The 26,655-nt window shown below is 38.7% G+C and overlaps 1 protein-coding gene across 1 annotated transcript; it reads left to right on the top strand.

The window, feature by feature from the left end:
* Positions 1–13,704: 13,704 nt before the first annotated feature.
* Positions 13,705–21,825, top strand: LOC146457184 (serine protease inhibitor dipetalogastin-like). Its single transcript, XM_085092246.1, has 3 exons — positions 13,705–13,864; positions 15,512–16,087; positions 21,176–21,825. Exons 1-3 carry the CDS (start codon positions 13,819–13,821, stop codon positions 21,637–21,639), a joined length of 1,086 nt encoding a protein of 361 aa, XP_084948372.1. The 5' UTR covers positions 13,705–13,818; the 3' UTR covers positions 21,640–21,825.
* Positions 21,826–26,655: the final 4,830 nt, after the last annotated feature.

Genomic DNA, 26,655 nt, shown 5'->3' with positions numbered 1-26,655 from the left:
AAGTAAACGCAAACTATGGCATTGTGAACAATAGTATGTCTATCTAACATGAATCCTTGTAGGCCTTATGACCTATTTGTATTTGTTAATGGGGATTTAAAGATAAGACGACGGTGACGGTAGAGTAAACATTATCTGTAAAATGAATTCATGTTTTGGCTATTTCGAAGAATTTGAGACATAACAGGAGTGAAGATTTTTTCCATTTTTGGCTGTTTTTGTAAAATTAAGAGATAACAGGAGCTAGCTTTTTGCTCCACTTTTTACTATTTTAACAACTTGAGACATAACAGTAATAATAGTTTTTCTCAATAATTGGTTATCATTAAGAATTTGAGACAAGAAAGGAGTGAATGTGTTTCTCGATTTTTGGCTATTTTGAGGAATTTGGGACATAACAGGAGTGAAAATTTTTCTAGATTTTTGGCTATTTTGAAGAATTTGAGACATAACAGGAGTGAAGATTTTTCTCGATTTTTTTTTAAACTATCGTGATAATTCCAACTGGCAAAATTTTTGAATTGTAGGTGAATTCTCCTGCAGTCGAATTCTTACTCTCCAGTCGCAAGTTTAAAAAGAGAGAAAAACTTGTCGCCGTTTGTTTACGTCTTTCTTCAAACGTGAAATTAGGAAATTTCACGTGGTAGTCCGCGTACAGTGACGGCAAAGAATTGTACTAAAACGTGTGATGCAGGTGCAAAGTTATTGTTTTGCTTAATAAATCTACTGTTTTTTGGACGTTCTCGTTGCATCTGTTTTTTGAGTAACGGCTTGAGGAGAATAGTTTTGTCAATTTGCTCGCCCCCCTCCAGTTGTTTTAGCCTTGCCTCGAGCCAGGGACTGGAGAGGGTGAAATAATAAACGAACACGGCGCTGGCACCGAGAACGCCACAAAACAACGGGCTTAATGAGCAAAAACAATCGCTTTGCACGTGCGTTTTACATTTTGGTACATTTCTTTACCGTCCTCTGCAAAACAACAACGTGAAATGACCAAATTAATTTTTAGGTTTTCTCGAGAACGGGAGCGTATGAAGTAAAATCTTCTTTATTTTTCCTTACTTTGACGTCGTTCATACTAATTTAGTTCCTGGAGAGTTCACCAGCATTTTCCAAGTTAAACAAATTTTAATGATTGTGAAAGAGTTAAAAAAACGAGAAGTTATATTTTTAAATGACGTTCTCGTTACCGTTGCCTTCCTCGTTTCTTAAACTCCCTAATGAGGAGAGCGGGTGTCGAGAGGACACAAATAAGGGACTGGAGAGAGTGAAATAAAGAGGAACGCGGGGAACAGCGGGAGACATTTTCCCGAAAATCTCTGCAGATTTCGCGGAGGAATTTTCTTGTGAAACAGACCCTCGATCTTGGACACCTGAGGGTTGCAATCCCCCCTACACGTAAATCTATTTATGGATGTTATATTTTTAAGGAAACGTGTGCAATGTGCAGAATTGGCTTAAAGACTATGAATAGTCATTCTTGACCTTTTTGAAACCTTTGTTGCTAATAAATATAGCTTATATACAAACATTTTAGCTTATATTAGTTGTATCAAAATTACGAAGTGCATTTACCAAAGGTCATTCCATTCTGGGTTAATAACAAGTGTTGCCTAAAACGAGTCACATCTTCATAAACGTACGAAATATCATGCATATATAGAGAGTTTTTCTTAGTTTTAGTGCGGGTTGACCATTCGCGTACTTGCTTAAAAGGAGAAAAATTCTCCCTTTTCATATATATATAGCCCAAGACGGGGTGGACGTCCTCAATGAGAGCCTGGAAACGTTCGATTCATTTGGATGGCAAAGCCACCAATACATTCTACACAATACCCGTCGACAATTTGACAAGGACATGACAAGGGACATGAATGAACCGCTTCTTTCGCTACGATGTCTTCGGGCGACTTGCCAGCGTAACGAAAGTGAGACAAGGAATTGTCGCGTTCTTGCCAGTAACAGTTAAATTGTATAGAGTTAAAGGAATCATCAGCATACGAACCTTTAAGCTTCGTGAGGGAATCGAACTTAAAAACTTTATGCCATAAATATCTCACGCGAATCTCTTCTATTCTTATCTTGCGGCAGAGTTTACCAAACGCGAATATTTACGACATTTTTGCTGTTCTGTCTACGTTCTCTTTCTAACTGTTTAGTCACTTATGTTAATCCATTTTAATTATTTCCAGTTCTTTGCGTTGATTATTCTATTCCTTTTATTCAGTTGGTTAATACGTGATGACGCCATTCGCTTCTGGTTGGTTTGCCATCAAGCTATTGTTATTTGCCTATATAAGTGCGACACCACCCGGATGGTTTGGGCGGAATCAGTAAACCTAACGGACAGTATACAGAATGAACCCTCCTCTTTTGTTATTCATTGACCCATTGATTTCCCTAACACACTACAATTTACTACGGAATCCAATTACCTTTCCATCCAATCATCCTTCACATAATAAAATAAACATAACACAACAGAACACTAGACAAGGACAACACAATCGGATGAAACCAGACAAGCACAATTAAACAATAGAAACCTACTAAACACAAAGCCACAAGCACAAAACAAAGAAAACATACCTACACAACACAACACCAGACAAATACAATATATATATTATATTTTCTTGCAACGCAAGAAAAGACAACACAACACATGCGAAGCCGGCTGTTGCTTTTCAAAGCTTTTTCGTTTTCGTTTCCTCGCGAGAAATCTGTTACCAAATGAAATATTTCCTTTTCATTCACGAATTTCAGACCAGAAAGCAACAAACTTGTTGCTCGAGTTTTAGTTTTTTTTTTCTCGAATTTGAGAGAAGAAAGGAATAAGTTTATTGCTTGGGTTTTGGCTTTTTTCGCGATTTGAAGACCAGCTTTTGGCTATTTTGACGAGCTTGAGGCCTAAAAGTAGTGAAGAGTTTTTACGATTTTTGGCTTTTTTCTCGACTTTTTTATGACTATTTTTAACAACTTTAGACATAACAGTAACAACCGTTTTTCTAAATAATTGGTTATTTTTAAGAATTTGAGACATAAAAGGAGTGAAGATTTTTCTGGATTTTTGGCTCATTTGACGAATTTGTGACATAACAGGAGTGAAGATTTTTTCCAATTTTGGCTGTTTTCATAAAATTAAGAGATAACAGGAGCTAGCTTTTTGCTCGACTTTTTACTGTTTTTAACAACTTGAGACATTACAGCAATAATAGTTTTTTTTCAATAATTGGTTATTTTTAAGAATTTGAGACATAAAAGGAGTGAAGGTTTTTCTCGATTTTTGGCTATTTTGAAGAATTTGAGACATAACAGGAGTGAAGATTTTTCTCGATTTTTGGCTCTTTTGACGAATTTGAGACATAACAGGAGTGAAGATTTTTTCCATTTTTGGCTGTTTTGAGGAATTTGAGATATAACAGGAATGACTATTTTTCAATATTTTTGGCTCTTTTGACGAATTTGAGGCTGTTTTGACGACTTTGAGAGGTAATAGTAGTGAAGATTTTTCTCGATTTTTGGCTATTTGGAAGAATTTGAGACATAACATATGCTACCGCAGCAAATAAGGTCCTTAACATTGTGTGTTATCTGTTATCCCTTTAGCCTTAAGCAACTTAGGGAGATTGTTATAATTTGTTTTTACGGCGGCAATTCACAAAATTTGTCTAAAAGCCGCAATTCATTTTGTGGGCTGTTGTCCAAGACAGAAAGACGTACAAAATGGCGGCGATAACAAATCAGCTTTATTTGTTCAGTTATCTTAAAAGGTGGTCTGCGTGGGCAACAAAGTGGATTAGGTCTCTGCCAGAAGTTCAGTCAATCCATTAGCGTGAATTAGCTGGAAAAAACTTATTGAATCGTTCTTAATTAAGTTTTCTTTTAATTAATCAGTGTTTTCTTCTAGATCCGTCATCAGAATTTAAAGGGTCAGTGTCACCTTCTTTTAGTGTCACTTTCAATAGCCAAAAAACATATTTGTATGGATGGAAACATCAAAATAATGGTTCAGCTTTGTTAACATAACCCTACTAGATCACAGAAACTAGTATCATTCATCTTTATCTGCGGATGGCTAGGATAGAAATGGGTTGCAACTTGAAAAAATTGGCCATTTATTTTCAAGTTCCTCCTATGTATCTCGGAATAATGGCTAAAAAGTGATAATTCTTGCTCGGAGAAATCGTTTCATATCTTTGGTGCTCTAAGACTGAGCCATTTCATGTTAGAAAAGAGGTTCGTAGTCAAATATTTAATTGAGTACTTTTGATGAACATACAGCAAGATGTCCGTGACAATGCCCTTTTAAACTCTTGTAGAATTCAAAGAACAGCACTGTTTTTTTCAAATTCGTTCAAGGGTACTTGGTAATTGTTAAGAAATTCCAACGTTGTCCGTTTGACTGAAAATCTAAATTGTTTGGAGTTTTCGTGTCCTGTAATATCGATCTTTTAACTATTACACTTCTAAGCAACATCGTAATCCGATTTGTTAAGAGAAATGGACAATCTACATTTACCAAACTACCCTTACATTTGCACTCTAGCCTGGTAAAGAAACTACGAATACCAGTTTTGGAGTTGTATTCAACAAAAGATCCTCAGTTTATTGTCAGTGATGTAGCACGCTTAAAAATTTTCTTCTTTTCTTCCTTGCACAGTTTTAATTAAACAGAGGGTACTGCAAGTTTTCCATAACTAGAAATTTTTTTACGTCTACTCATATTCGTATATGAACAAGTAGAGTAATTGTTCTGTGGCATGTGCATGATATTTGCTTGTTCATGTATGGGACGTGCAGAAATGTTGTGATCCGTAGAAGATTCCTCCACCAAAAACAGGAAATATTCGTTTGCCGGCAGGCATCCTGTTTGTTTTGTTTTGTTTGTTTGTTTGTTTTTCGGAACAACAGTTTTCAAAATTTATTAAAACAAAATAAATGACAAGGTTCTTTTCTCAGGTAATATCATGAATGAATTTCAAGCAAGATGCATCGTTAATAAAAGTTTTTGTGTTTGCCCTTAGGGGGAATTTTTACCGAGAGGCGAGCATTCAATTTGTCCGCCCTTAATCACGCCCAGGTCATGAGATCCTGTCACGCCCGGTTTCGTACTCACTGGTGCTGAAATGTTACAGTCTGAGTTGCGAGTTTTCTCACGGACATTTCATCGACTGTCATCTAAACTATTCCGAAGTATATTTCCTTACGTTTTTAAGTAAGGAGATATACTTGTTGTTTTCGGAAAGATTTCCGCAACGACCCATATATGTGTTATACATACAACAGATTCATACTAACCCTCTTTTAAAGATGACAAGCGTAAAATCATGATAGAGTTTGAATCGCAAAATGTATACATAATTATCGTATGGGACAGTGCAGAAATCTTTCCTCTTTTTCTTTTAGAGATATTCATTGGCTAGTTTGTACCTGCGTACTACAAATATCTGCTTCAAAAGTGTTAAAAAATTAGCTGGGTTGCATGGTTATAAACGCACTACCAACACCAGCTGGCCAAATTCGGAAAGCCATTCTTTATTAGGGATGTATCCTAAGTCCTTTTTCTTGATAATAGCCAGTATTGTTAGTCCAGCAATAGCTATTGTTATCCGGAAAATTCATAGGATACATCTTGACTTAGAAGGGCTTCCTGCCGATCGGTGCCCAAGCTCCTTCCAGGGACTGTACAATCCGCTAGGGGCATTCGCACGCAAGGAGAGACGATAGGCGGCTAGTATACGCAGGCTAGAGTTGTCCTTCAGCGGTTAAAATTCATGCTTTGGAATGCTAATGACCACCGTTAGTGCTGTCCCAGTGCTATTAAGCCGGAAGTAAGATAGCTCTTACCAAACGAATTTATACCCTCGTGTAGTGAAAATTAATCCAGACCAAGCCCACCTTTAGAGGTTCTTTTCAAAATTTCCTGCGATGAGCGGCCCACCATTAGGCAAAATACCCGGCCGTCACATCAAAACAAACTCTGGCGAAAAAAACAAAAACTGTTGAAAAGTCATTGTAACCTTCGTTTGGAGGTCGACTAGCAATAGAGTTATTTCAGTAGAGTTATGACTTAGAGTTAGAGTTAACGACTGCCAAAATCCTGAATTCAAGATTTTGGACGGCCAAAATCTTGAATTCAGGATTTTGGCAGTACAAAATCTTGAATTCAGGATTTTGGCAGTACAAAATCTTGAATTCAGGATTTTGGCAGTACAAAATCTTGAATTCAGGATTTTGGCAGTACAAAATCTTGAATTCAGGATTTTGTACGTCCAAAATCTTGAATTCAGGATTTTGGCAGTACAAAATCTTGAATTCAGGATTTTGTACGTCCAAAATCTTGAATTCAGGATTTTGGCAGTACAAAATCTTGAATTCAGGATTTTGCAACTCTAACTCCACGCTATAACTCTATGAAGATAACTCTAATAGTAGCCGTCCCTCTGGGTTTGCGGCTTTCTGAACAGAACTTAATTATCTAACCGCATTAGTGGTTAGGCCGAAAAAATCGTGTGTAGTCTATAAATACAAACACCGTGTTTTTCTTTGAGGATTAGCGGCTTTGCGTGCAATAATATTTTATCAGTCACCGCATGTCAACAAACGCTCACGTTCCTAAATAGAATTTAAGCAAGCTGTGTGGTATACACTAAACTGTAGCTTCCTAGTGATTGGCGACCAATATTAAATATCCGCTTCTCGATTAAGTTTTGGACGGTCAGGATCTTTAAAAGTGGAACTATTGTGGTAAGCACAGAAACGTGCCTTAATTGGTTTAATTTAGTCCCTGTCCGCTTTTTCTCTTCCGGCCATAGGCACTGAACTGCTACCAGGTTTAATCCCTTTAATTTTAAATATTAGAATAACTGCTAAATTAGTATGACCTTAACTCCCAAACAATTAAGTTGCCGCAAACGAAACAGGCTTGGAGTACAAGCATGGCTCATTACCAAAATATGACGGTCACCAGTCTACGTTGCTTGGCTGTCATTTTCTGTGTTCATTAGTAATTGATGCTTTTTTCCTCGCTTAGTCTCGAAGCGAAAGATTACTGGCAATGGAATTCTAATTGTTTAACCTTAAATTTTTGCCCAAGTGGTTTTAAAAGCCACACTTCATGCTACACTTGAGAAAACACTCAAGAATGTCTCTCTACATAACAGACATAACCCAAGGCGCCCATTTATTAAGCCACTTTTAAACCACTCCTAAATTGCTTATTAATAGCGATAGTTTCCGCTCGGTTCATCCGCTGTTTAAACACACAGTTAAACATGGAAGAACTGAATCGTGCTGCAATTTGAACAAAACCCTTGCAGTGCTATTATTTTAACAATGCCAATGTCTCCACTGTACTCCCTGTTTTCGGCTTTTAATTAGAATTCTTCAATATTTGTTTGTCTGTTTGTTTTTGTCAAAACGCCAAATACCTAAATGGCCGAAAATTTGACGAAAGGGAATCTCATGTCCTACTCTGCAATACTTGTGTTTATCCTATTCAGTGCCAAATTTGCGAGCTGATATTAGTTCCAAAAGGTTTGAAGTGTACAAAATGACATTTTTATCTTATACCCTTGCCGTAAGTTCGAGTGACATAACGCACAAAAAAATTCGTTTTTCACCACATCAAAGCGAAGTATCTTAGGCGCCTACGACCTTTTGAACAAATATTTAAAGAAAGAATTCGAAGTGTACACTGCCTTCATCAGTTAACACCCAATCTCCCAGAGTTTAAGTGAAAATTTTCTCAGTAAATTCTTCTACCTCTCCTTGATACAACTGCGACATACCCTGGTCCCCTGCAAGATTTTCTTTCTTCGTTTTCCTCAATCAAAATACAGCAGCGACGTCGCCGTTCAATTCAGTCTGCTTGAGGTGAAAGAAGAAAGGAAACTTCTAGAGGGGTCGCCATGCTAAAAATATTTTGAATTGCAAAATTCCCTGATTCACTCGGCAGGAATCTGTAGGCCAAATTTTCTGAAAATCTATCAAAAGCTGCATACTTCGGTAGCGGCATCTATGGGCCATCGTAACATACCCTGTTAATTCGCTATAAAGTCAATTTATTTTCCCCCAAATCAAGTGCGATATTTTGACTTAGCTGGCAAAGTTTTGTAAACAACATAGGGGATTATAACCTCTCACAATAGCTGGAGCCAATTAATCACCAGAACTACAACAAAACAGAACTCAAAGTAAATTCAATCATGTTCAAAGTCGACGCAAAAGTGCTCGCGGACAAAATACACTGGAAATTTCCAATGCACTCGTTCTCGGAGGGGAAAATATGTCGTTAAAAAAAAGTCAGCCAGAGTTTCGTAAAGCCAACAACAGCTTGTAAATTGGAGGAATAAGATTCCCTTTCCTAAAACTTTCTGCAAATTAAATAAAACGATCTGGGCAGAGGAGACAATATTTTAGCATTTTTGAATTTTTAAAGGTTCTCGTTCTGAGAGCCACTAATAAAGAACGATACAACAGCAGTTGCAAATAACTCTCTTTTATTCAAAATTCTGGGCTCATTTTCAAAGTCGAGAGTAAGATCTGATAAGCGACCAAAAGCAGGTAAATAAGGCATTGACTTCATCCCTAAAAATAATATTTGTTTTGTTCTAATAAGCTTAGCCGACTTTGCCTTAACTTCTTATCTCGAATGCGATATCCGTAACTTGATGCAATTTTACTCCAGTAAAAACTCCCCCTCGTATTTAGGACAAAATGCCTTATCTCATTTCCCTCACTACATGTAATAGAATTATTAATGATGATGATGCCTCCATCATGACAAATTCCAAATTAAACTGTGTATAACCAAAATGATGGCCTCGGAGACAAAGTTATATAATACGCGGTCTTTTCGCTTGGTGAAGCACACCCTAGAAAGACGCGAGGACTTGAGTGAAAAGCACTGGGGCTAAACTTAAACGAACTGATTCGGCCTGATCGCAGGAAGAAGAGAATTGATGGTATGGAAGAGCTTGCTTTCTCTTTTCACTGTTCAATTTGCTTTCTTTTCACCGATTTTTTCCTAGCAAAATATTTTTGCTGATGCTTTGATGGTTATCATCTGATGTAATCCCCTTGAAAACATCAGTTTTTCCGATGAAACGTTGCATATTGATCTTCGCAGCTTTTAGTTTGCCTTTCCAGCTTAACCATCAGGAAAGACATTCCAATCCGGTACAAAAGATGATGGTGATGATTATAATGATGATGATGTTGATGATGCTAAACAGAGCAGCGAGTGATTTGCACGCCATGAAATTTTCTGATCATGTGACTGATCGTTCGAGAAAAAGGTACGTTTGCTTACGGATTACTTTTCCTTAAATGTTCACCTTACTTTTTAAAGGTAAGTTAAGTTTATTTTGCAGTTCCCTAGCACCCTGCAAGTGAGATGACAGAAATCAGCCAACGCGAAAGTTGCGAGCTGGCGTCACGCTGATTACTTAAATACTTCCTGTCTGAAAAATCGTCCCAATTTCATCTTCAGGTTAGAGACGGATTTTTGAGAGTTGATTAAGGACAATAAAAGCTGCATATCTGCCTTATCCCGTGGTGTTATTCTGTAATTATTCGGCAGCCTTCAAAGTTAAAAAGGACCGAATATGTGACCTCCATAATACGCAAGGTATGTGTCTTAATTAAGTATGTGGTTGAGATGGGTGATAAGTATGTTTGAATATAAAGCTCACCGGCTCGTTGTTATCAAACAGTTCTTTCTAATGAAACGGTGTACTAGGTTGTAGCTTGCAGAATAATGAGAAATAAAATGTGATAAAGCTGAATGAAAAGGTGTCACTGGCTGAAATGTTTTCAAAAAGACGTCTGTTTGGACAATGTACTGCTGCCGTCCTCAGCTAGCAAGAGAATTGTGACGTCAATGGTGGCTTAATTGACCTAATCGTAGGATTCCTAATTCCGAAAAGAACTTCTTGAATTTTGCCACTGCATTCTGCTGTCGTATTTATTCCTTGGACAAGAAACCTTGTTAAATCTTTCACTATCTTTCCATTTGAGGAGTAAAAACTACTATGTACAGGTGTGGGGTGGGGTGGGGGGAGGTAGGTTATGCGCTTCTCGAAATTCCGAAAAAAAATTTGGGGCAAAAAAAAAAAAAACTATTTTCGTGCACAATGTGCATTAACAGGAAACTCGATTTTTAATAATTGTGGAAAACTGAACCATCAACTTTACAATAATATATCAGGCTAGTTTTAACGAAAACCTACCACCAGTTATAGTATAAAACGGATTTGACAAAATACTTATCGGGCCCGAAAACTCTTAAGACGTTTTGAGAAACGAACCCCAGGCCTGACAAGGTCAACAGGCCTGGGGGAAGGAAAAGGGGGGGGGGGGGGGGGGGGAGGGGGAACCCAGTAGAATATAATGCTCTTTGTTGCTTCATGTGGACCCCGCCTTTTCATCTGAATGCAAACGTTGCCTTGCATGACTAGCATGGTATCTACCTTTCAAGCTTACAAAATGCGCAAACCAGTCTACATATAACAAACCTTAATTTTATTGAGTAGCAGATAAAAATGCCGACGTGTGATCCATTGGGAATCTGTGATCACATCAATTGACTCCGCCATCTTTTTCATACACTCAAAGCCGATAGCTTCTGTGCTTTGAACCCTTCTCTTAAATACCATCGAAAGTATCGTTTCCCGCCAAATTTGCATTTTTCACTGTTAACACCATTTGGAAGTTTAAGCAGCCATACGACGACGATGGCAACGAGAATTGAGAACGTCATAGAACAATAGGATTTTTAAAATGAGCAAAACTGAGGTCCTGCACGGGTGTTATAAATTTTGGTGGGGTATTAATTTCTTCGCCGTCCTCGGCGAAACAACAGTTTTCTGGAGAATGTAATGACGTAACGGTAAATTTTTCATTCTCTGTCATGTCTCACCTTGAACGCCGTCCCTACCATTTCTGCTCTAGGATAGTTCCGTCAGCCACATGGAGTTCAAAACAATGTACAAGTTGAACGAAATGGAATAACCATGAAGAAGTGCAAGTAACGCAAACATCTATTTTTAAGTGACGTTTATTCGTTGGCTTTGCCGTCGTGGATGCTCAGTCCCTACTGTGAGAGTCAGGTGAAACCGAAGTACCCTTAGGAGCTCAGACATTCCGCCGGGGTCTTGCCTCAAACTGGACTGATTTCATCCAATCAGTTTCACATTTATTGCCTTTAAAAAACGTTAAAATGCATCAGGCCTAACTAAACCAAAACCGGCACACGTAACTCATGATGCCTGACAAACTAATTTGTACTAAGGAAATAATCGGAGTTGAAATTTTGATTGAGGGCGTGGTTTGAACCTTGTAAGGATATGATAAACTCCCACGCACACTTTTTGCACGTACGTCCGCGAGCTACAAAATAAAAAGCTGCCAATTAATTGTCCAATCGAGAGCAAGAAAGCTAAGCAGGTAAATAAGGAAAACCAACAGCCTTTTACAGACACAGACAACTCACTTATCATACGGTCCAATGACAAAGCAAGCTGTTATTTTCTGGTGTGTCATGATCAGTGTTGCGCTGTTTGGTACTCTTGCCTTCACGTTGCACTGGTCAGGCTTTCTGAAGATATAAGGACAACTGACTTTAATTTTAAAACATGTTTGGCTAGTTTGCCTATTCTAATTCCATCTTATGTACAGTCTCTAATACAGTCTCTCAAAGGCTATTCAAGATGAATTAGAAAGCACAGATACGAGCGTTCAGCAGATGGTCCACTGATCAAACGGGGTTCTGACATGCATCAGTTATCGTGTAAAATCTTCAAATACCAACTAGTGAGCATTGTGCCTTATCTGTGATGGGTGATGCTATTTTTGTGATTTGTCTCAAAATAAAATTGTTCTGGTTGAACCCGAAACTTGACATCCTTGCGAGTCAGTGATAGCTGTAATTAAGATTTAAACGTGCGGTTATGTGGTTAACAGGTTTAGCCGGCCACACCCATACAGACGCCATTATTTCAGTAATGGTTAAAACCATTGTCCCCCGCATTTGCTAATGTGAGAATGAAGTGATCCACGAAAGCTGGTGACACTCGAAACAAAATCTTTTTGTTTTATATAATACCAGAGGCTGGAAAAAATAGAGCTATTTTAGTCGCCAATGCATGTTAAGTGATATCCAATGCACAAAACGCTACGATATATGTAAGCAAGGGTAATATGAGGAAGTCTGAAAGCTTAAAGCCGACATTAGAACAATGTACCTTGTACAATTCCACAGGAACTGATTCTCCTATTAGTTAACCACAGATCACTCCAATTGAAAGACTGACATACACACATACGAACGCTGAAAAGTTGCTCAGACCGAATAATGGCACATTATTGACGCCCGAGCAACTGAGCAGAAATTGGTCTTTTTAGCCGTTTGTTGAAAGCTTGAGCAATTAAAACATTACACATAGTTTGTAATTAAGTTCCAAGGAGGTAATCAATCAGTTGGAATTGTACATGGTGAAAATACACGATAATCCGTGAAGTTTGCAGAAACAACAAAAGGAAAACAGATTTTAAATGGACACCGCTAAATCGGCTCCTTGCACTCTTCAGCGTCTAAAATATACTTCACGTTAAATGTTGTCCAAGGTTTTCGTACAGTTCCCAACTAAGCTCTGGTTAGAGTGTGCATATTCGCTTGTGCACGAAAACATACTGAAAACTTTTTACAGATTGAAACTGTCGGATAGTGACTTATCCACCAGATAAAGTTATCCAGCGTTTGAACAACTGGGGCCAGGACTACAAACAAACTAACCAGGAAGCAAGCAAACAAACAATTGAACAAACAAACAAAGAACACCGTGCCGAAACCGCAGTAGAAAGTAAAATCTTTGCAAAAAGTCAAAGAAATCAAATGGTCCGCGACTTCTTTGCCTTGGTCGCAGTTAAACAGGCACGAAGAAGTCACAGGACAAGATCGATTGCCATTGATTAAAAAAAATTGCGTCTTTAGAGGAAACTATTTGGACGTAATGCTTGCGATCTTATCACCAGGAAAAAATACCCTCATTTGCGTAAACTGACCACTCAATCGATTTTTCTTTATCGATCTCAGGGGGATTAGAAAACGCGATGACTGCAATCAGTCGAGTAATCAGATAAACGCCCGGGTTAGAGATACCGAGCGTTATTTTTCTGATCACCCAGAAGGTGCAGTGATTTCCAAAATTCCTGTTGTCTACTTGATTTTAACACCATTAGCCTAGACATGTGGTTTATCTCATGTGCCCGCCAGGAGACTCGCGCCATTCGATTACTCGATGACTGATAAGTTCCTTCCTTTGCAAAGATGCTCCGGATACCCTCCGATTTGCATATGGCGTCATAAATGGATGATTTACAAAATTGCTGGCTCCTTGAGGGGGTCTTTCAGTCCCCAAGAGGGCGATAAAAATCGACAATGAAGCTTCCCAGTGCTCTAAACTTGAGGCCATGTCAGGCCGTAATTGTGTTCAAGAGAACCGCGTAGATCAGAGCGCCTGACTAATTACATCGCATGTATCATTCTTGCCGATCTTATCGCTGAAGAAAAACACTCCTAGTTTAAATTAATAACATTGCAATGAATGGAATGAAATCAATGCTACCCCGAAACCGGGACAGACACGGTAAACAGGGGTGGTATGTAAGGTCTAAGCGCGTCATTGATTGGATAAAAGTGGCAGTGGAAACCACGACAGCTCAGTCAGGATCAAACATCGAAGCGAGACGCATCTCCACTGAAAAGCACCTCGACAGCTTGGTTGCAAGAGATCGAGAGCAAATTCCGTCACAATGAGGAGAGTATTTCTCTTTATTGCAATTCTGCTGTTGATATCAGGTAAGCGATTCGTTCTATTCCATTGATGGAAACTGATATGTTGGTCGATATTAAATCCGCAGTTCCCGAAACTGAGTTCAGTGCTCAAGATTTTCTCCGATACAATACTCGGCGTTCATTAATAGGACACTGTATTAAACCGTTAACGGATGACTTGTCGTTAAATTTCGAACGTATGTTGTAAAGTCGGATATGTTTTCATTTAATTGTCCAATTGAAGAGGAAGATCGAGGAAGGACCTAGCAGAGCAAGTTGCACTCTACGCGCCTCGCGTCAGATTTCTAAACGTAAACAGCGCTTCCATGCGCTGTCCCTTGATACAGCGTTCAAAGTCATTTAGGCCAAAGTCGCTTTACATTACAAGAGAGAATTTTTGGCACGTGCTTGATTAGAGTATTACATATGCGTGTAAGCCGATGTTTTCGAGATTCCGGGCGACTTTAGCAGCCAAAGCTAAGCCAACATTAACACCGTGGTGGCTGATGAAACGCGCCGCTGACAGAGAAAACGTTCATTTTACGGGGTTGTGAACTGTTTAAACGGTTTTCTATCTGTTCGGAAATTGAGGATTTTCTCCCGTAAGTGAGCCACGATAAAGGCTGTAAAGGTCACCTTTAGAATTTGGATGTTATGTATCTTTCCTCCGCGTTTATAATTATTTGTCAACTCTGCTAAATAAACCAGACGCAACAATTAAAGTCTGAAGGGGTATTTAAATTTGAGATGTGTATCTGTAATATGTAAACTGGTGTCTTGTGACTGTTCTCGCTGGGCAAATACATAAGCGAAGATACCAGGTTATTCGCGCGCAAAAATTGCCCTTCTCTCCTGTAGAGTAATTATTTCTTAGCGTGAAATTAACAACAGCTTTTACTGCGTAATCTCACTTGTAATAACAAAAACAGAATTCTTATAAGCAAAGGTTTGGCAATACAAACAAGTAAAAATCAACGATAAAATCGAACGGGGACGTCGTGACACAATTTTCAAGTTCAAAATGACTAAAGTAAACAGTTTATTCTAATCATTTTGAACTTGGACATGGTGTCACAACGACTCGGAAACGCCGTTCGGTTTTTTCGTTGATTTTTACTTGTTTATGTAAAAACAGAATTTATTCCTTTTCTAAAAGAAATGAAAAATGGATGCCACATGAATATAAACAAAGTTATGTAGTTTTTTGAGATGAAAAATATCAAATATATACTTTAATATTTTAATCTGTGGCATTTACATTCTTTTCCTCTTAAAGAAAAAGGGGCAGGGTAGGGTTTTTTATCGGCAAAAACGATTTCTATTATATTCTTTTTCGGTATACTCATCGTATAAACGCCAGATTGCAATCTCTGCCCCTTATAATATTGATGTATGTTCGCAGGAAAGTGATCAAAACATCTACAGAATTCCTGTGTATATATATAAACCCGCAATAACGACGGAAAAAACTGAAGTTCGTAAGCAGGAAAACTATAACAGAGCTATGCTGACAAACAATCGAGGGTACGTACACACGGCCGTTATAATTGCAACCTAGCCGTGTGTTTTGTTACAGTTATCGCTTAAATATTTTAAAAACAGCAATGGTGTTCATAAAAAATTTGTGCTCGGAATTAAACTGAGCATATAATCTCTCCATGATTCTTGCAGTGCTAGTTGCCGAAGCAAAAAAAGGGAAAACGAAACGTCTGGGAAGAACGTGCATCCGAGCTTGCAACAAGAGGCGGGATCCTGTTTGTGCGACCGACGACAAAACCTACAGCAACGAATGTGTTTTCAACATCGCAAGATGCAAGGCCAATAAAACTGGCGTTGTTTTGAGAATAAAATCTCGGGGAGCTTGCAGTGATTCCACAGCGAAAGGCAGCAAGGAAAAACAGCCAAGGAAGTGCACAGCTGGTCTATCTAACTGTTTTCAAGTCGACAACTCTACCAAAAGTGCTGTGTGCGGAAGCGACAATGCGACATACCCCTCGTTTTGCTATTTTCGCGTGGCGCGCTGTCAGGCGAAGCAAGATGGCAGAAATTTGACAATGCTTTACAAAGGAGAATGCGGAAAACCTAAAGTCGACAAGTCAGGAGTATGTCCAGTTGAGAGCCAGTGTGACAACCAAAATCAGCCCATTTGTGGCAGCAATGGAAAGACATACAAAAATACTTGTCTTTTCGTCGTTGCCAAATGCGAAGCTAGAAGACAAAACAAGAAGTTGACGCTAAAGAAGAAAGGTAAGAGAACGAATTACTAAAGAAAGAAATCTCTACTCAATATAAGAAGAGTCTACTTTAAAAATCCCTTAGTTATTATGATTAAATTATCAATTTTAAAAGAAGATTTTTCGTTCAATGCCATTCCCGAAACAAAGGCGAATTTGTACATATAGCGAAAATAGGTAGTCTGAATTTTCAAGCCCCAAATCATGAACATTTAGTTATAGTTTGTTCAACTTTCTCAATTCCAAGGTGCACGTAACTTATTATACAACGGTCTCTAACCAACAGTAGCCCATATGCGATATGCCGAGGTCAAAATTTTTAAAAGGTTAAATGTTTTTAGTCGAAACTGTTACTCAATTTATATTATTTTTAGCGGTTTGTCAGCCTTTTGATCTTCAGATGCAGTGTAAACAAACTAAAAGAGACTCAAAGTTGCCGAAATTAAAAAAAACATTTGCATCTGTGAGGCTCGAAAACTTTGGAAACTTCGTGGCATGCGTACAAAGCCCGATCTTCAGTGACCCTCGCCCTCTAACCGAGAATGTTCTTGAAGCTTCTGTGCTCTCAGGCTCAGTTTTATCGCATGAAATGTCCACTGGAGAATGAAGAATTGTCTGCAAGGAAATCAGACACGGTTTCTGCTATCAAATGCGATCAGCATCCAAACCTGTTTACTCTGTGCGGGAGGATTGTTTATATTGGCTTTGAAAAAATATGCTCAAAAGTTGTGAAATTCAATGCAACCACTGGAGCTAAAATTAAGCCCTTGTCACCCAAAATACAAATAAACGTTTCTTTCAAAATGGGATTCTTTGCTAATTGCTGGTAGTTTTTTCTTGAGCTCTTGGAAAAATAAGTGTCCCGCCTTTTGAGCAACTTCTGCTTGGCGAAAACGTAAATGTCATTAACGTGTTGATTTTCTACTTGAAAATGATGAAAAAACAAAAAAAGGCTTGAATTTTTTTCTGCTTATCTATATCCTGAAGATAAAAATTAATCTAAAAACTGATATTCATGGATACCTCCAATATTAATGCTTCTATAAATAGCGGCATTCAAGACCACGTTTAGTCCCTCGAACACAGCGTTAGCTCCGAAGGGGGAAGTTTGTTTCTGAGAAACGCTTGATAAATCTTGGATTTCCTAGAAGCTTTGATAAATATCCTTATATTTTCAATATTCCCGTTATTACACTCTTCTAATAATAGATGACAAGAGATCCTGATTGTTTTGACTTTTAGATGAACGAAAGATACACTTTTTATCAACATCAACATGTACAGCAGGCGCAAGTTACATGTTTGCACATCTTGAGATGAAATTATCACTTTAAATATTGATTGTGAACACGCCCTTAAAAAATCGCTCATGAAACTCAGTATAAGAAGGCTATAATCGAAGCTGTATAGTACTGACCGTTATTCAGGGACAAGGGATTGCATTATAGAGTCCAGAGATATGACCTCATTTCTAAGGCACAGATTAATGACTACATTCCAAGAAGTTTATTTTATTTTAATGTCCTGTATTCCCAAAACTCGAATTCCCTTTTTAAGTTCTGTGATTTTAATTTTCGTCCCTCTAGTAGCAACGATCTTTCGAGAAAGACGCCTCTATTACAGATTTTACCCACGTAGTCTGACAAAACAGCAGGGAGTTTAAATCTCTAGTGCCATTAATTACAACAGAACTACCGGAAATGAGCACCAATATGGCGAATACTGTTTGCTGTAGTGTGATTGCGCCGCGCTCATCAAAAAGGCGTTATCCTGATTCAAACCTGAGCGCGTCGTAGAGTTTTACTTACGTATCGGCTTATGTTTGCGTTAAATGTACAATATTGAGGCTGCACATCTGAAGTTATGCTCGTTGTCTGTTTTAAAAACCAAATGAAAAGGGAATTAAAGCTCGGAAAATATATTCCTTTCCTACTCACGGTGGTCATAGGCATTGAGAGGTTGTGGCTGGCTAGGAAGTCATCGATCATTAGCTTGAACAAACTACTTTATTCTTCCCCTGTCTCGTTTCTTAGTAGTGTCCTTAACTCAGCATGGTCGATGTAAGTAAGTTGTTACACAACGTCCTCTGTTGCGCACGCCTTGGTTTTCTAGATGGGAACGCAGGGTGAGAATTAATCAAAATTGCCAGACTTAGAAAGGTCAGAACGTCAAAGTAAAGTGAAGTAAAGTAAGCCAAAGTAATTTATTTAATGTCAATAACACGGGGAGTGCTTTTTCAATCTCCCGAACCAGAGGCTCGTGATGATGTGCTTGACAGGACGTGCAAACGGCGGTTAATTTTGAGACTGGGCTCGCGTCGAAGGCTAAATTTATAACCGCCGGGATGGGTTTGGGTTTAATTGCGGTTTCCTTGTTTATCATCAATTTATGGCTTCTGATTAGACGCCACACGAACTTTCTCCTGTGGCCGTTATCGTTCTTTAACATCATTTCACGAAGCTCGAAACGTTTTTCAAGCAGATTTAAGTGTTAAATACTAAAAAGGCAAAAGCCTGTACCATCTTTAACAGACCAGTAGCGCAGTACATGTATACCTAATATCAGACTAACTGAAAAATTAAATGGTCACAGAACAACTATACGATGTTTCATACGTATCCCAGAACGCTAAAGCTATTGTAGAATATAAAACATGTTCAAAAAGTCAACTCTACTTCAGAAAATAGCCGCTCTTACTTTCACACCAAAATGTCCAAAATTCCTGCTGTGGAGGGGGAGGGTGGGGGCTTTTATTTCTCGATAAAAGATATACTAATGGATTTTTTGACCCGTTTTAGTCGGAAATTGGGTCAAAGAGTTTGCCGTTTTGTTTCCAAGTTCGGTATAGTTTTGTGCATCAAGTTTTTGTTCTGAACTTCGGTAATGATAGTTTTTGCTTCCCTGTCTCGTACTGCGACATTGTTTATGACATAGTGTTCTCCTTTGTTTGCAAGCGGAGAAGAGAGAAAGGACAAAAGAAATTCATTTTACATTTCAATGTCCTATTTTCTCCTTTGGATACGTAGAGGACAGTTCAGAAGATAAGTTTGGAAAAGACGCATATTGTGTGAAATTGGCTCAGGATCAATGAACCACACCCCAACCAATACTCCACGGACTTTCAGTTTTAGAAGACAGAACAAACAAGCATTTATTTTAGACCTCAATGGCGAAAGTCGGCACTCTAATGCAGACAAAAGATGAATTAGAAACCATTCTCTTGAAACGAATCGTACCAGACCCCAGTTGACTAAAAAGTATCGCATGAGCTTCGACGAACGTTTTCGTGTGAACGTATCGCAAAGTTACAATTAGATCATTAATCTGATGACCAATGCCTCGTTGAAAACCGTCCATGGACCGACGGATTAATACTAAGCCGATTTAGAACTTGTCGACAGCTTGCGTGTAAAATTCCAGATGCACTGCACAAAAAAAATTGTGTCTTGGTTTTGTTGTTGTTGTTGTTCAAAAATTAGCTTCATCGCTTGAGTTTCATCCAGTTTTTCTGGGGTTGTTGTTTCTACGAAGTCACATTCCTGTAGTTTGAGGCCGGTTGGTCTTAAAAAAGGCAACGAAAAAAGAACATTGTTTGGCCCATAGTAGTAGCTTGAACTTTGCCGTTTTGACCCACTGAAAAATGAAAGGAGTGTGAGTGTCCTAGTTATTTGGTTACAAATGAACGCAAATATAGCAATTGAGGTAACGATTCCAGTCGGTGTTTGTTGTCTATTTAACATGTTTCTGTTTTAAGTTGAACTGCTGAAAAAATTTACTTAGGAAATATTAAACTGGGATAAACTCGTGCCGCTCTAATAGAATATCATGTAATTACTCCTAAGACGTTAAGCCTCTTACTAGAGCTTCCAGATTCGAATCACTTAAAGACCTAAAGTGGATTATATAAAATGTCTGCCGGCACTAAAACGAAAATCTAACACGAGACATGGACGGTCGTTTGAACTGTACATCTATCCCACGGATCAAGGGGAGAGATCAGATGGAAATGCTATGTGAAAATATTCGATCTAGACAAAACTGTAACAGTTCCTGATGTTTACCACATGTTCAGTCTGTTTGATTTCTGAGCAGGGTCTGATCACGTTGATCTGGTTTTTATTTAGAAAGTTTATCTGCTTTTCTGAATTTGGCGTGGTTATCCTATAATCCTAATTCTGTTCAGAAATAGGTCAAAGAGCCAACAAGCACGGGAGAAAATACAACATATACGTGAGATTCTTTTCGTTTTTCCGGCCAAGCAAATTACGTAAAGGAAATCAGGGTCATTCTTGGTTTAACTGATGCAGATACAAGGTCTTGTATTGTTGTCTCGATCTACCTTAACCCATAACTAGTTTTTTACTTTATCAGACATATTTTCGATTATTTGGCACAGCTTGTTCTGCCTTTTTTTTTTTACAATGTATGATACGTCTCCTCAATCATTCATAGAGAATCAAATGGCGTGCATAGCCGTATGGGATTCACGTGATCCACACAAGCTCAAAAACTGATTAATGAGTTTAAAGCCAAAGGCATAGCAATTTGTTCCCTTTTTGAATGAAGGTCATTTAAAGTTTTCTCGCCATCTCAGGTTTTCTCGCCATTTATTTTCTTTCATCAATTTTCTTCATTTTTTTTCCATCTGTAAATGTTGTTTATATGGCAAAATAAATATTGCATTGTATTGTATGAGCCTGCATTCTACAGTTACTATATTTTTAGTTTAGTGCGCTGTACAAGATGCTTCAAACGTTTTGGTCTGTGGTTGAATCCTGAAGTGTGACCTTTTAAGTAAAAGCTACAGAGCATTACTTTCCTGTGATGCTGTTTATCTTGAAAACATCGACAAGGTGATTGCAACGTTTGAGTATCTGCATGGATGAGATCCTCAAAAGGTATTAACAGTCACTAAGTAATCAAACAGCCAAGTCAGGAGAATAATAGGAATTATCGCCAAAGGTAAAATGTGTTGATGTTCAAAAAAAAAAACAAAAAACAATTCTCCTAACTGGTATCGTAAAAAATGTGTGGAAAAGAGGAGGGGAAATGAATATTGATATCGGGGCTTAAACGGTTAAACTGCTGTTAATTCTTTCAGGTCCTTGTGGTAGGCAAACGTCTTTCAAACCCTGTCCGAAGAATTGTCCGTCAAAAGATCGGCCTGTCTGCGGCTCGGACAAGAAAACATACAAAAACGGTTGCCATCTTGCTGCGGCAAAGTGCACATTACCCAAGAAAGACAGGGCCTCACTCCGCTTGGAATATAATGGACCTTGTGGGGCACCCAGCACGCCGAAACCTTGCCCCAGGTGGGAGGACTGCAAAGTAGTGGACAGGCCTGTCTGCGGATCGGACGGGAAAACATACCCGAATATTTGCCGCTTCCGAGTCGCTACGTGCCATGCTCGGAGGAACAAGCACAAGCCACTGAAGGTTAAATATAGAGCGGCGTGCAAGAAAGGAAAACGGAAGAATGGAAAAAAAGGAAAAAAAGACAGGAAAGGAAAAAATAAGAAGAAAGATAGGTCTGGGCGAAAAGGAAAGAAGAACAGGGGTGACTAAGGATGTCCTTAAGGACATTTCGAGTGATTTAAATTGTTTTTGGTCGGGGAGGAGTAGGTTAAATGGACAGGGCCTGTTACGTATTCCTTAGTAGAAAAATGTGACCTTTTTTAGCCTGAAGAAAATCTTTATGCAATAACTTGATTTTAATTATCAGAATTCGTCTTAGAGAGAATACAGCATGAATTATAATGTGGTACAGTTGAATTTGGCGATAAAAATTTAATGGCCTCAAAAGTATCAGAAGGAGTTATTTCTTACAAAAATTTGTAAGCTACGGAAATGTCTTTCGCTGAATGTTTACTAAACTTGCGATAAGCATATTCAACAACCGTCATTGCCTTTGAAGTAAGCACATTTACGTTCTTATGTTGACAATTGTTGTTCATGAGAACTAAACTCTCAAATTTTCTTAAATTCCGGACCCCAAATACCTGGCCCCCAATCGCAATTTAAGAAAAAAAAAAGCCAATTAAATTTGTTAATTGTGTCAATAACAAAAAGCTTGAATATGATTGGTTCTTAACAGCCCATATTTATAGCTTAAGTTTGCTATGTAACTCCAAAACTGTCCGATTTGACCTGTCCGATTACTAGAAGCTTGTAATCGGACAGTTAAAAGAACCAATGAAAATCAAGTAGCAAATGCCACTAGCCAATGAAATTTCACTTCATGGCACATGATAACCAATCAAAATCAATGAAGAAATTGTGACCAGGTAAGCTGTCCAGCTTTGTCCAGCTTCAATTGGAATAGAAAAATGGAGGAAACTTACTGCTCCAGTGACTTTTATTCAGACATTTTTTCTTTAGACTTTGACAGCTTGTTTATTTTTTTGCTTTGGAATCTATTTCTTACGTTAATAAATATTCCTAGACTGAGATTCTCGTATTTTGTTATTGACACAATTAATTGGTAATAGGACTTCGTGTCGTACAAGTCAGGGGTAATCAGGCTCGTAATTTGAAATGGGCCTCGCGCGTAATTACTCGCCCAATTACTCCCTGAATTGTACTTTACTCAGTCCTATTACGCCTAACCATTACTAATATTTGCGTATAGTGCATAGCGTGAAACGACCTATTTGCACTTCTCTTTGCGCTGGTACAGGCTAACTGGACATGATGATGGAGTGTCTGTATTTAGCATCTCTGCTAACTGCGGACACCGCTAATTGTTGTATTTTTGCATTCTCGTTGTAAAATCTGGATTTGGAAATCTGACAACATAGGCCTCAACCTTCACCCGTACCCGATATAATAGGAGCGGAAAATTGCTCAAAATTTGCATCTTTACTTTTAATTACTTAGAAAAAAGACAGGCTTAGCTCTAATTTTGTCAGGAAAACCAAATACAGTATTGGTATAGAGTTTGACAATGGCCAAAACAGCAAAATTGGCCTTCTTATCTGCGTAGGGGGAGGGGGGGGGGGGGGGAGGAGAAGGTCGGGGTTCTGCAATTCCCATTTTCTGCATCTTATACAAACGGTCCCCGTGCCTCGTTGCACTATTAAACAATATTAGAGAATATCGTGAAACTTCCTTTTCCCCAGCTCAATCCTCGCAGGCTGACTGACTCTCTCTTTTCCAGCTTCCTAGAGCTCACGCACCCCGGGAAACCTTACCCCCCCCCCCCCCCCCCCCCCTATTTGGGAGAAGTCGAAAACCGCTGTAATTCTAAGTCCACTGTGATACTTGTTAGCAATTCTTTTTCATGTTTATTATTTCAATAAAAGTTGTAGATTTAGCATAAGAAGATTAGTGGCTTTGTTGCGGCTTCGGCCGAACATGGACAGTTAAAAATCGCTTGTCAAGAACTTGAGGGAAGACGCATCGGTAATTATGTCGAAATATTGCCTTAACTTTCGAAGACACTTTCCCTTTTTTATCACATTGTTTCATTATGTCTCGCTTTCGTCCAGTCGTGAACAAAATTCCGCTAATCACTACTCACTAGCCTTGAACTAAACTGATGAATTAATTTGAGTTAACCAGGAGTTAACAAATTAAAAAAGAAAATTAACGACGTTTCGACGACATCATGTCATCATGTCATGTCGTCGAAACGTGGTATTACGTTTTTGTCGTTAATTTTCCTTGTAAAATGTTTGTCGAAATCGATCCTTATTAACGAAAGAAGAAGGAAAAAAAGCATCGGTAATGCTAGTCAATCCCAACAGTTGCCATCCTCCCTCTCCCCTCCCCAGCCGGGCGTTTTTCAACACTGTCCGTCCCGGGGGTCGGTCGGTCGGGCATTAGTTTACCCCCGGGTATTTGACGGCCTTGTGACTCTCACCTCATGATACCGTCGCTTCGTTTCAATGATAAGTTCACCACCAAAGACAATAAATTCTTAATTATGTACGTCTGAGGAAGGCATAGATGACATGGTAGACTTATCAAGACTTAGTTTGGCGTGAATAAGCTGTCATTGGAATAATGGTAAGCCCAGAAGCGAAGAAATTGACGTCTTTTTTACCTACACCGTAGGGGCATTTGACTAACTAGTTTGTCCCCGCCGTGGGGCATTTGCCAGTTTATTTCCGAAAACCGTGGGATAGAAGGGGAATGGGGTGGGGGGGGGGGGGGGGATGGGGCGACGGGCATTCTTGGAATTGACTAATCACCCGCCACACCTGTACAAGTAATGTCAGACTCATGTCTTTTCCGTTAGCGAGTGTGACAAGGCCAGTAGCCTCCGAGCAGTCGTTTTCACGGAAGTCAACCCTCTTCCCTGCAAACGAGTGTGTCAGGGTGGGCATCAACAACAACACAATTTTCGAAGCAGAATGGGTAACTTTAAAACAAGATGTGATTTTGAATAACCCGTGACCCTGACAAAATTCAATCCGGTTATTTAAAATTAATCGTTTTTCAAGTCAGCCCTTAAAAGCAAACAAACTGCAAGTCAAAAATTCAAAACAAGGCGAGTATATCACGGCAAAAAGATTAAAAACAAATTCTTTGAAAGAGTCGGCTTGAAATTGAACATTTCTACGCTTGAATGTCTATCCTATCAGGTGGTGGACCCTACCAGCGACTCTGGTATCTATTCAAGGAGCAGTGAGACCTATTTTTAGCGTCACTTTGAATGGCCAAAAAAACAGATTTGTGTCGATGAAAATGTTAAAATAATGGTGCAGTTTTGTTAACAATTGCCCTACTATGGTAGTGCACAGAATCCAATATTAATTTTCTTGGCTGTAGATGGCTAGGATGGAAATGGGTTGCAACTTGAAAAAAATTGGCCAAATTTTTTCAAGTTCTTTCTGTGCATTTTGAAGAAATCACTTAAAACGTATTATCATGGGTTTGTTCTTCATTGGGAAAATCACTAAGTATTCACTCCTGTTACGTAATCTAAGAGCTATTTCACGTTAGAGAAAATGTTCTTTGTCAGATATTTGAGCAGTGAGTTTTTACCAAAATACGGCAGACTCTTCGCGACAGCGCCCCCTTAATGAAATAAAGCTGTTAGCCAATGCGTTCCTGCGGTGCTGTTTATTTTGCTGTACATTTGAGTCTGTCAGAGTGAAAAAGTACCACGCAGAAAGCGCGTAGGTACCCTGTGGTTCTGGTTGTTTCTCATTCTCGGGTGTTACAAGTAAAATTTGCTAAATCTGGCATATCGAAGGGGAAAGAAAGAGCACTTACACAACAAAAGTATCCAGAGTGGTGATGATAATGGTCTCGGTGTGGATAATACCGATGAATGCTTTAATTCATGTGAGAATGCAAGGTCAGGAGGATAGACAGGGGGAGGGTTTTGCCGCCCATTGATGAGTAATTGGGAAGCAGATTTTAATTAAAATTGAATATATTTATTTGCTATAATGAGATTAACTAGCTTAGCGCCTTATCGCGAACCTGTTCTGTTTACATTTATCGTCATTGTTGTTCTGGCTTGATGTAATTTTACTTTAATTTACAACAGAACTCAACAGTAAGTTTTAATCACTTACAACTGTTTTCATTCCATTGAAGTTCCTTTTGAGGGTAACAATTTTAAAAAGTCTGTCCTTTTATGGTTTGTTTTATGGAAAGGCTTTTGATCAATATCACTAGCCAGAATCATCTGGATGAGCTATGTCGTTCCGTTGCGTGAGGGTGGGAAGATCGGAGAAGAATGTACTAAGGTGAAGGAGATTTTGATAACGACCGAACCTTGCAAATAGTCAGCCGTAATTGACCTTTACTACCTGGCCTACGTGAAAATTTAAAATTACCGTACACGAAAATACATTCACACTGCGGAAAACAGCACCTTAAAATTAGCAACTACAATCGTCGAAAATAATCTTGGGAAGATTCCAAAATTCTACCTCGATTTGACTTTCCTCCCCTCCCCTGTTTCAATGTTGAGCTTAAAAAGTGAATCTTTTCGCGTATATTGATTGTGGGGGGAAGGGGAGACGACATACAAACGCCTAAACATACGAAAGTAACAAATGTGCCGATGTCAATAATAGAGACCCACTTTCTGTTGCCTTGTTGAGTAACCTTCCCAAAAAAAATTGTCGATGGTTGTAGATCAAGTTTGAAGGAGTTGCCTCTTAAAAATAGCGCCGATGTAGATCCATAACTTCACGAAAATTCATAGATAAAACCCTGTAAAATTCTAAAACTTAACGGCACTTTATCTTTGCTATTTTAAAAGACAAGAGTTTAAGACTCGGCCATTTTGCTAATTTGAAGGTGCTCTTTACAGTAGTGTCAATGGAGTTTCGTTCACTGGCCTGCCTCAAAATTTAAAATTGTCGTGATCAAGGAAAATGCTTGGCATTTCTTTGCTGTCCCTGTGACCCAGAAATAGAGAACAGCAACAGTTGTGCCCTTTATGAAAACCAGAGATTTCAATCACAGAATGCAAGCTGTCGCGCAATAAAAAAAAACAAACAAATACCACAGACGACTTATAAAGTCGAAGATGGATTTAACAACTGTTACGAAAAATTACATTTCTTGAGCGAAATGTCACCTTGGCCTTTCGTAAAACACATGTAACAGAACAACAAA

This window comes from Pavona decussata, unplaced genomic scaffold, assembly GCF_977016875.1.
Source record: "Pavona decussata unplaced genomic scaffold, jaPavDecu1.1 SCAFFOLD_245, whole genome shotgun sequence".
NCBI classification, from domain to species: domain Eukaryota; kingdom Metazoa; phylum Cnidaria; class Anthozoa; order Scleractinia; family Agariciidae; genus Pavona; species Pavona decussata.
The sequence above is the reverse complement of the archived record's forward strand: the minus strand, read 5'-3'. Positions and strand labels throughout refer to the sequence as shown.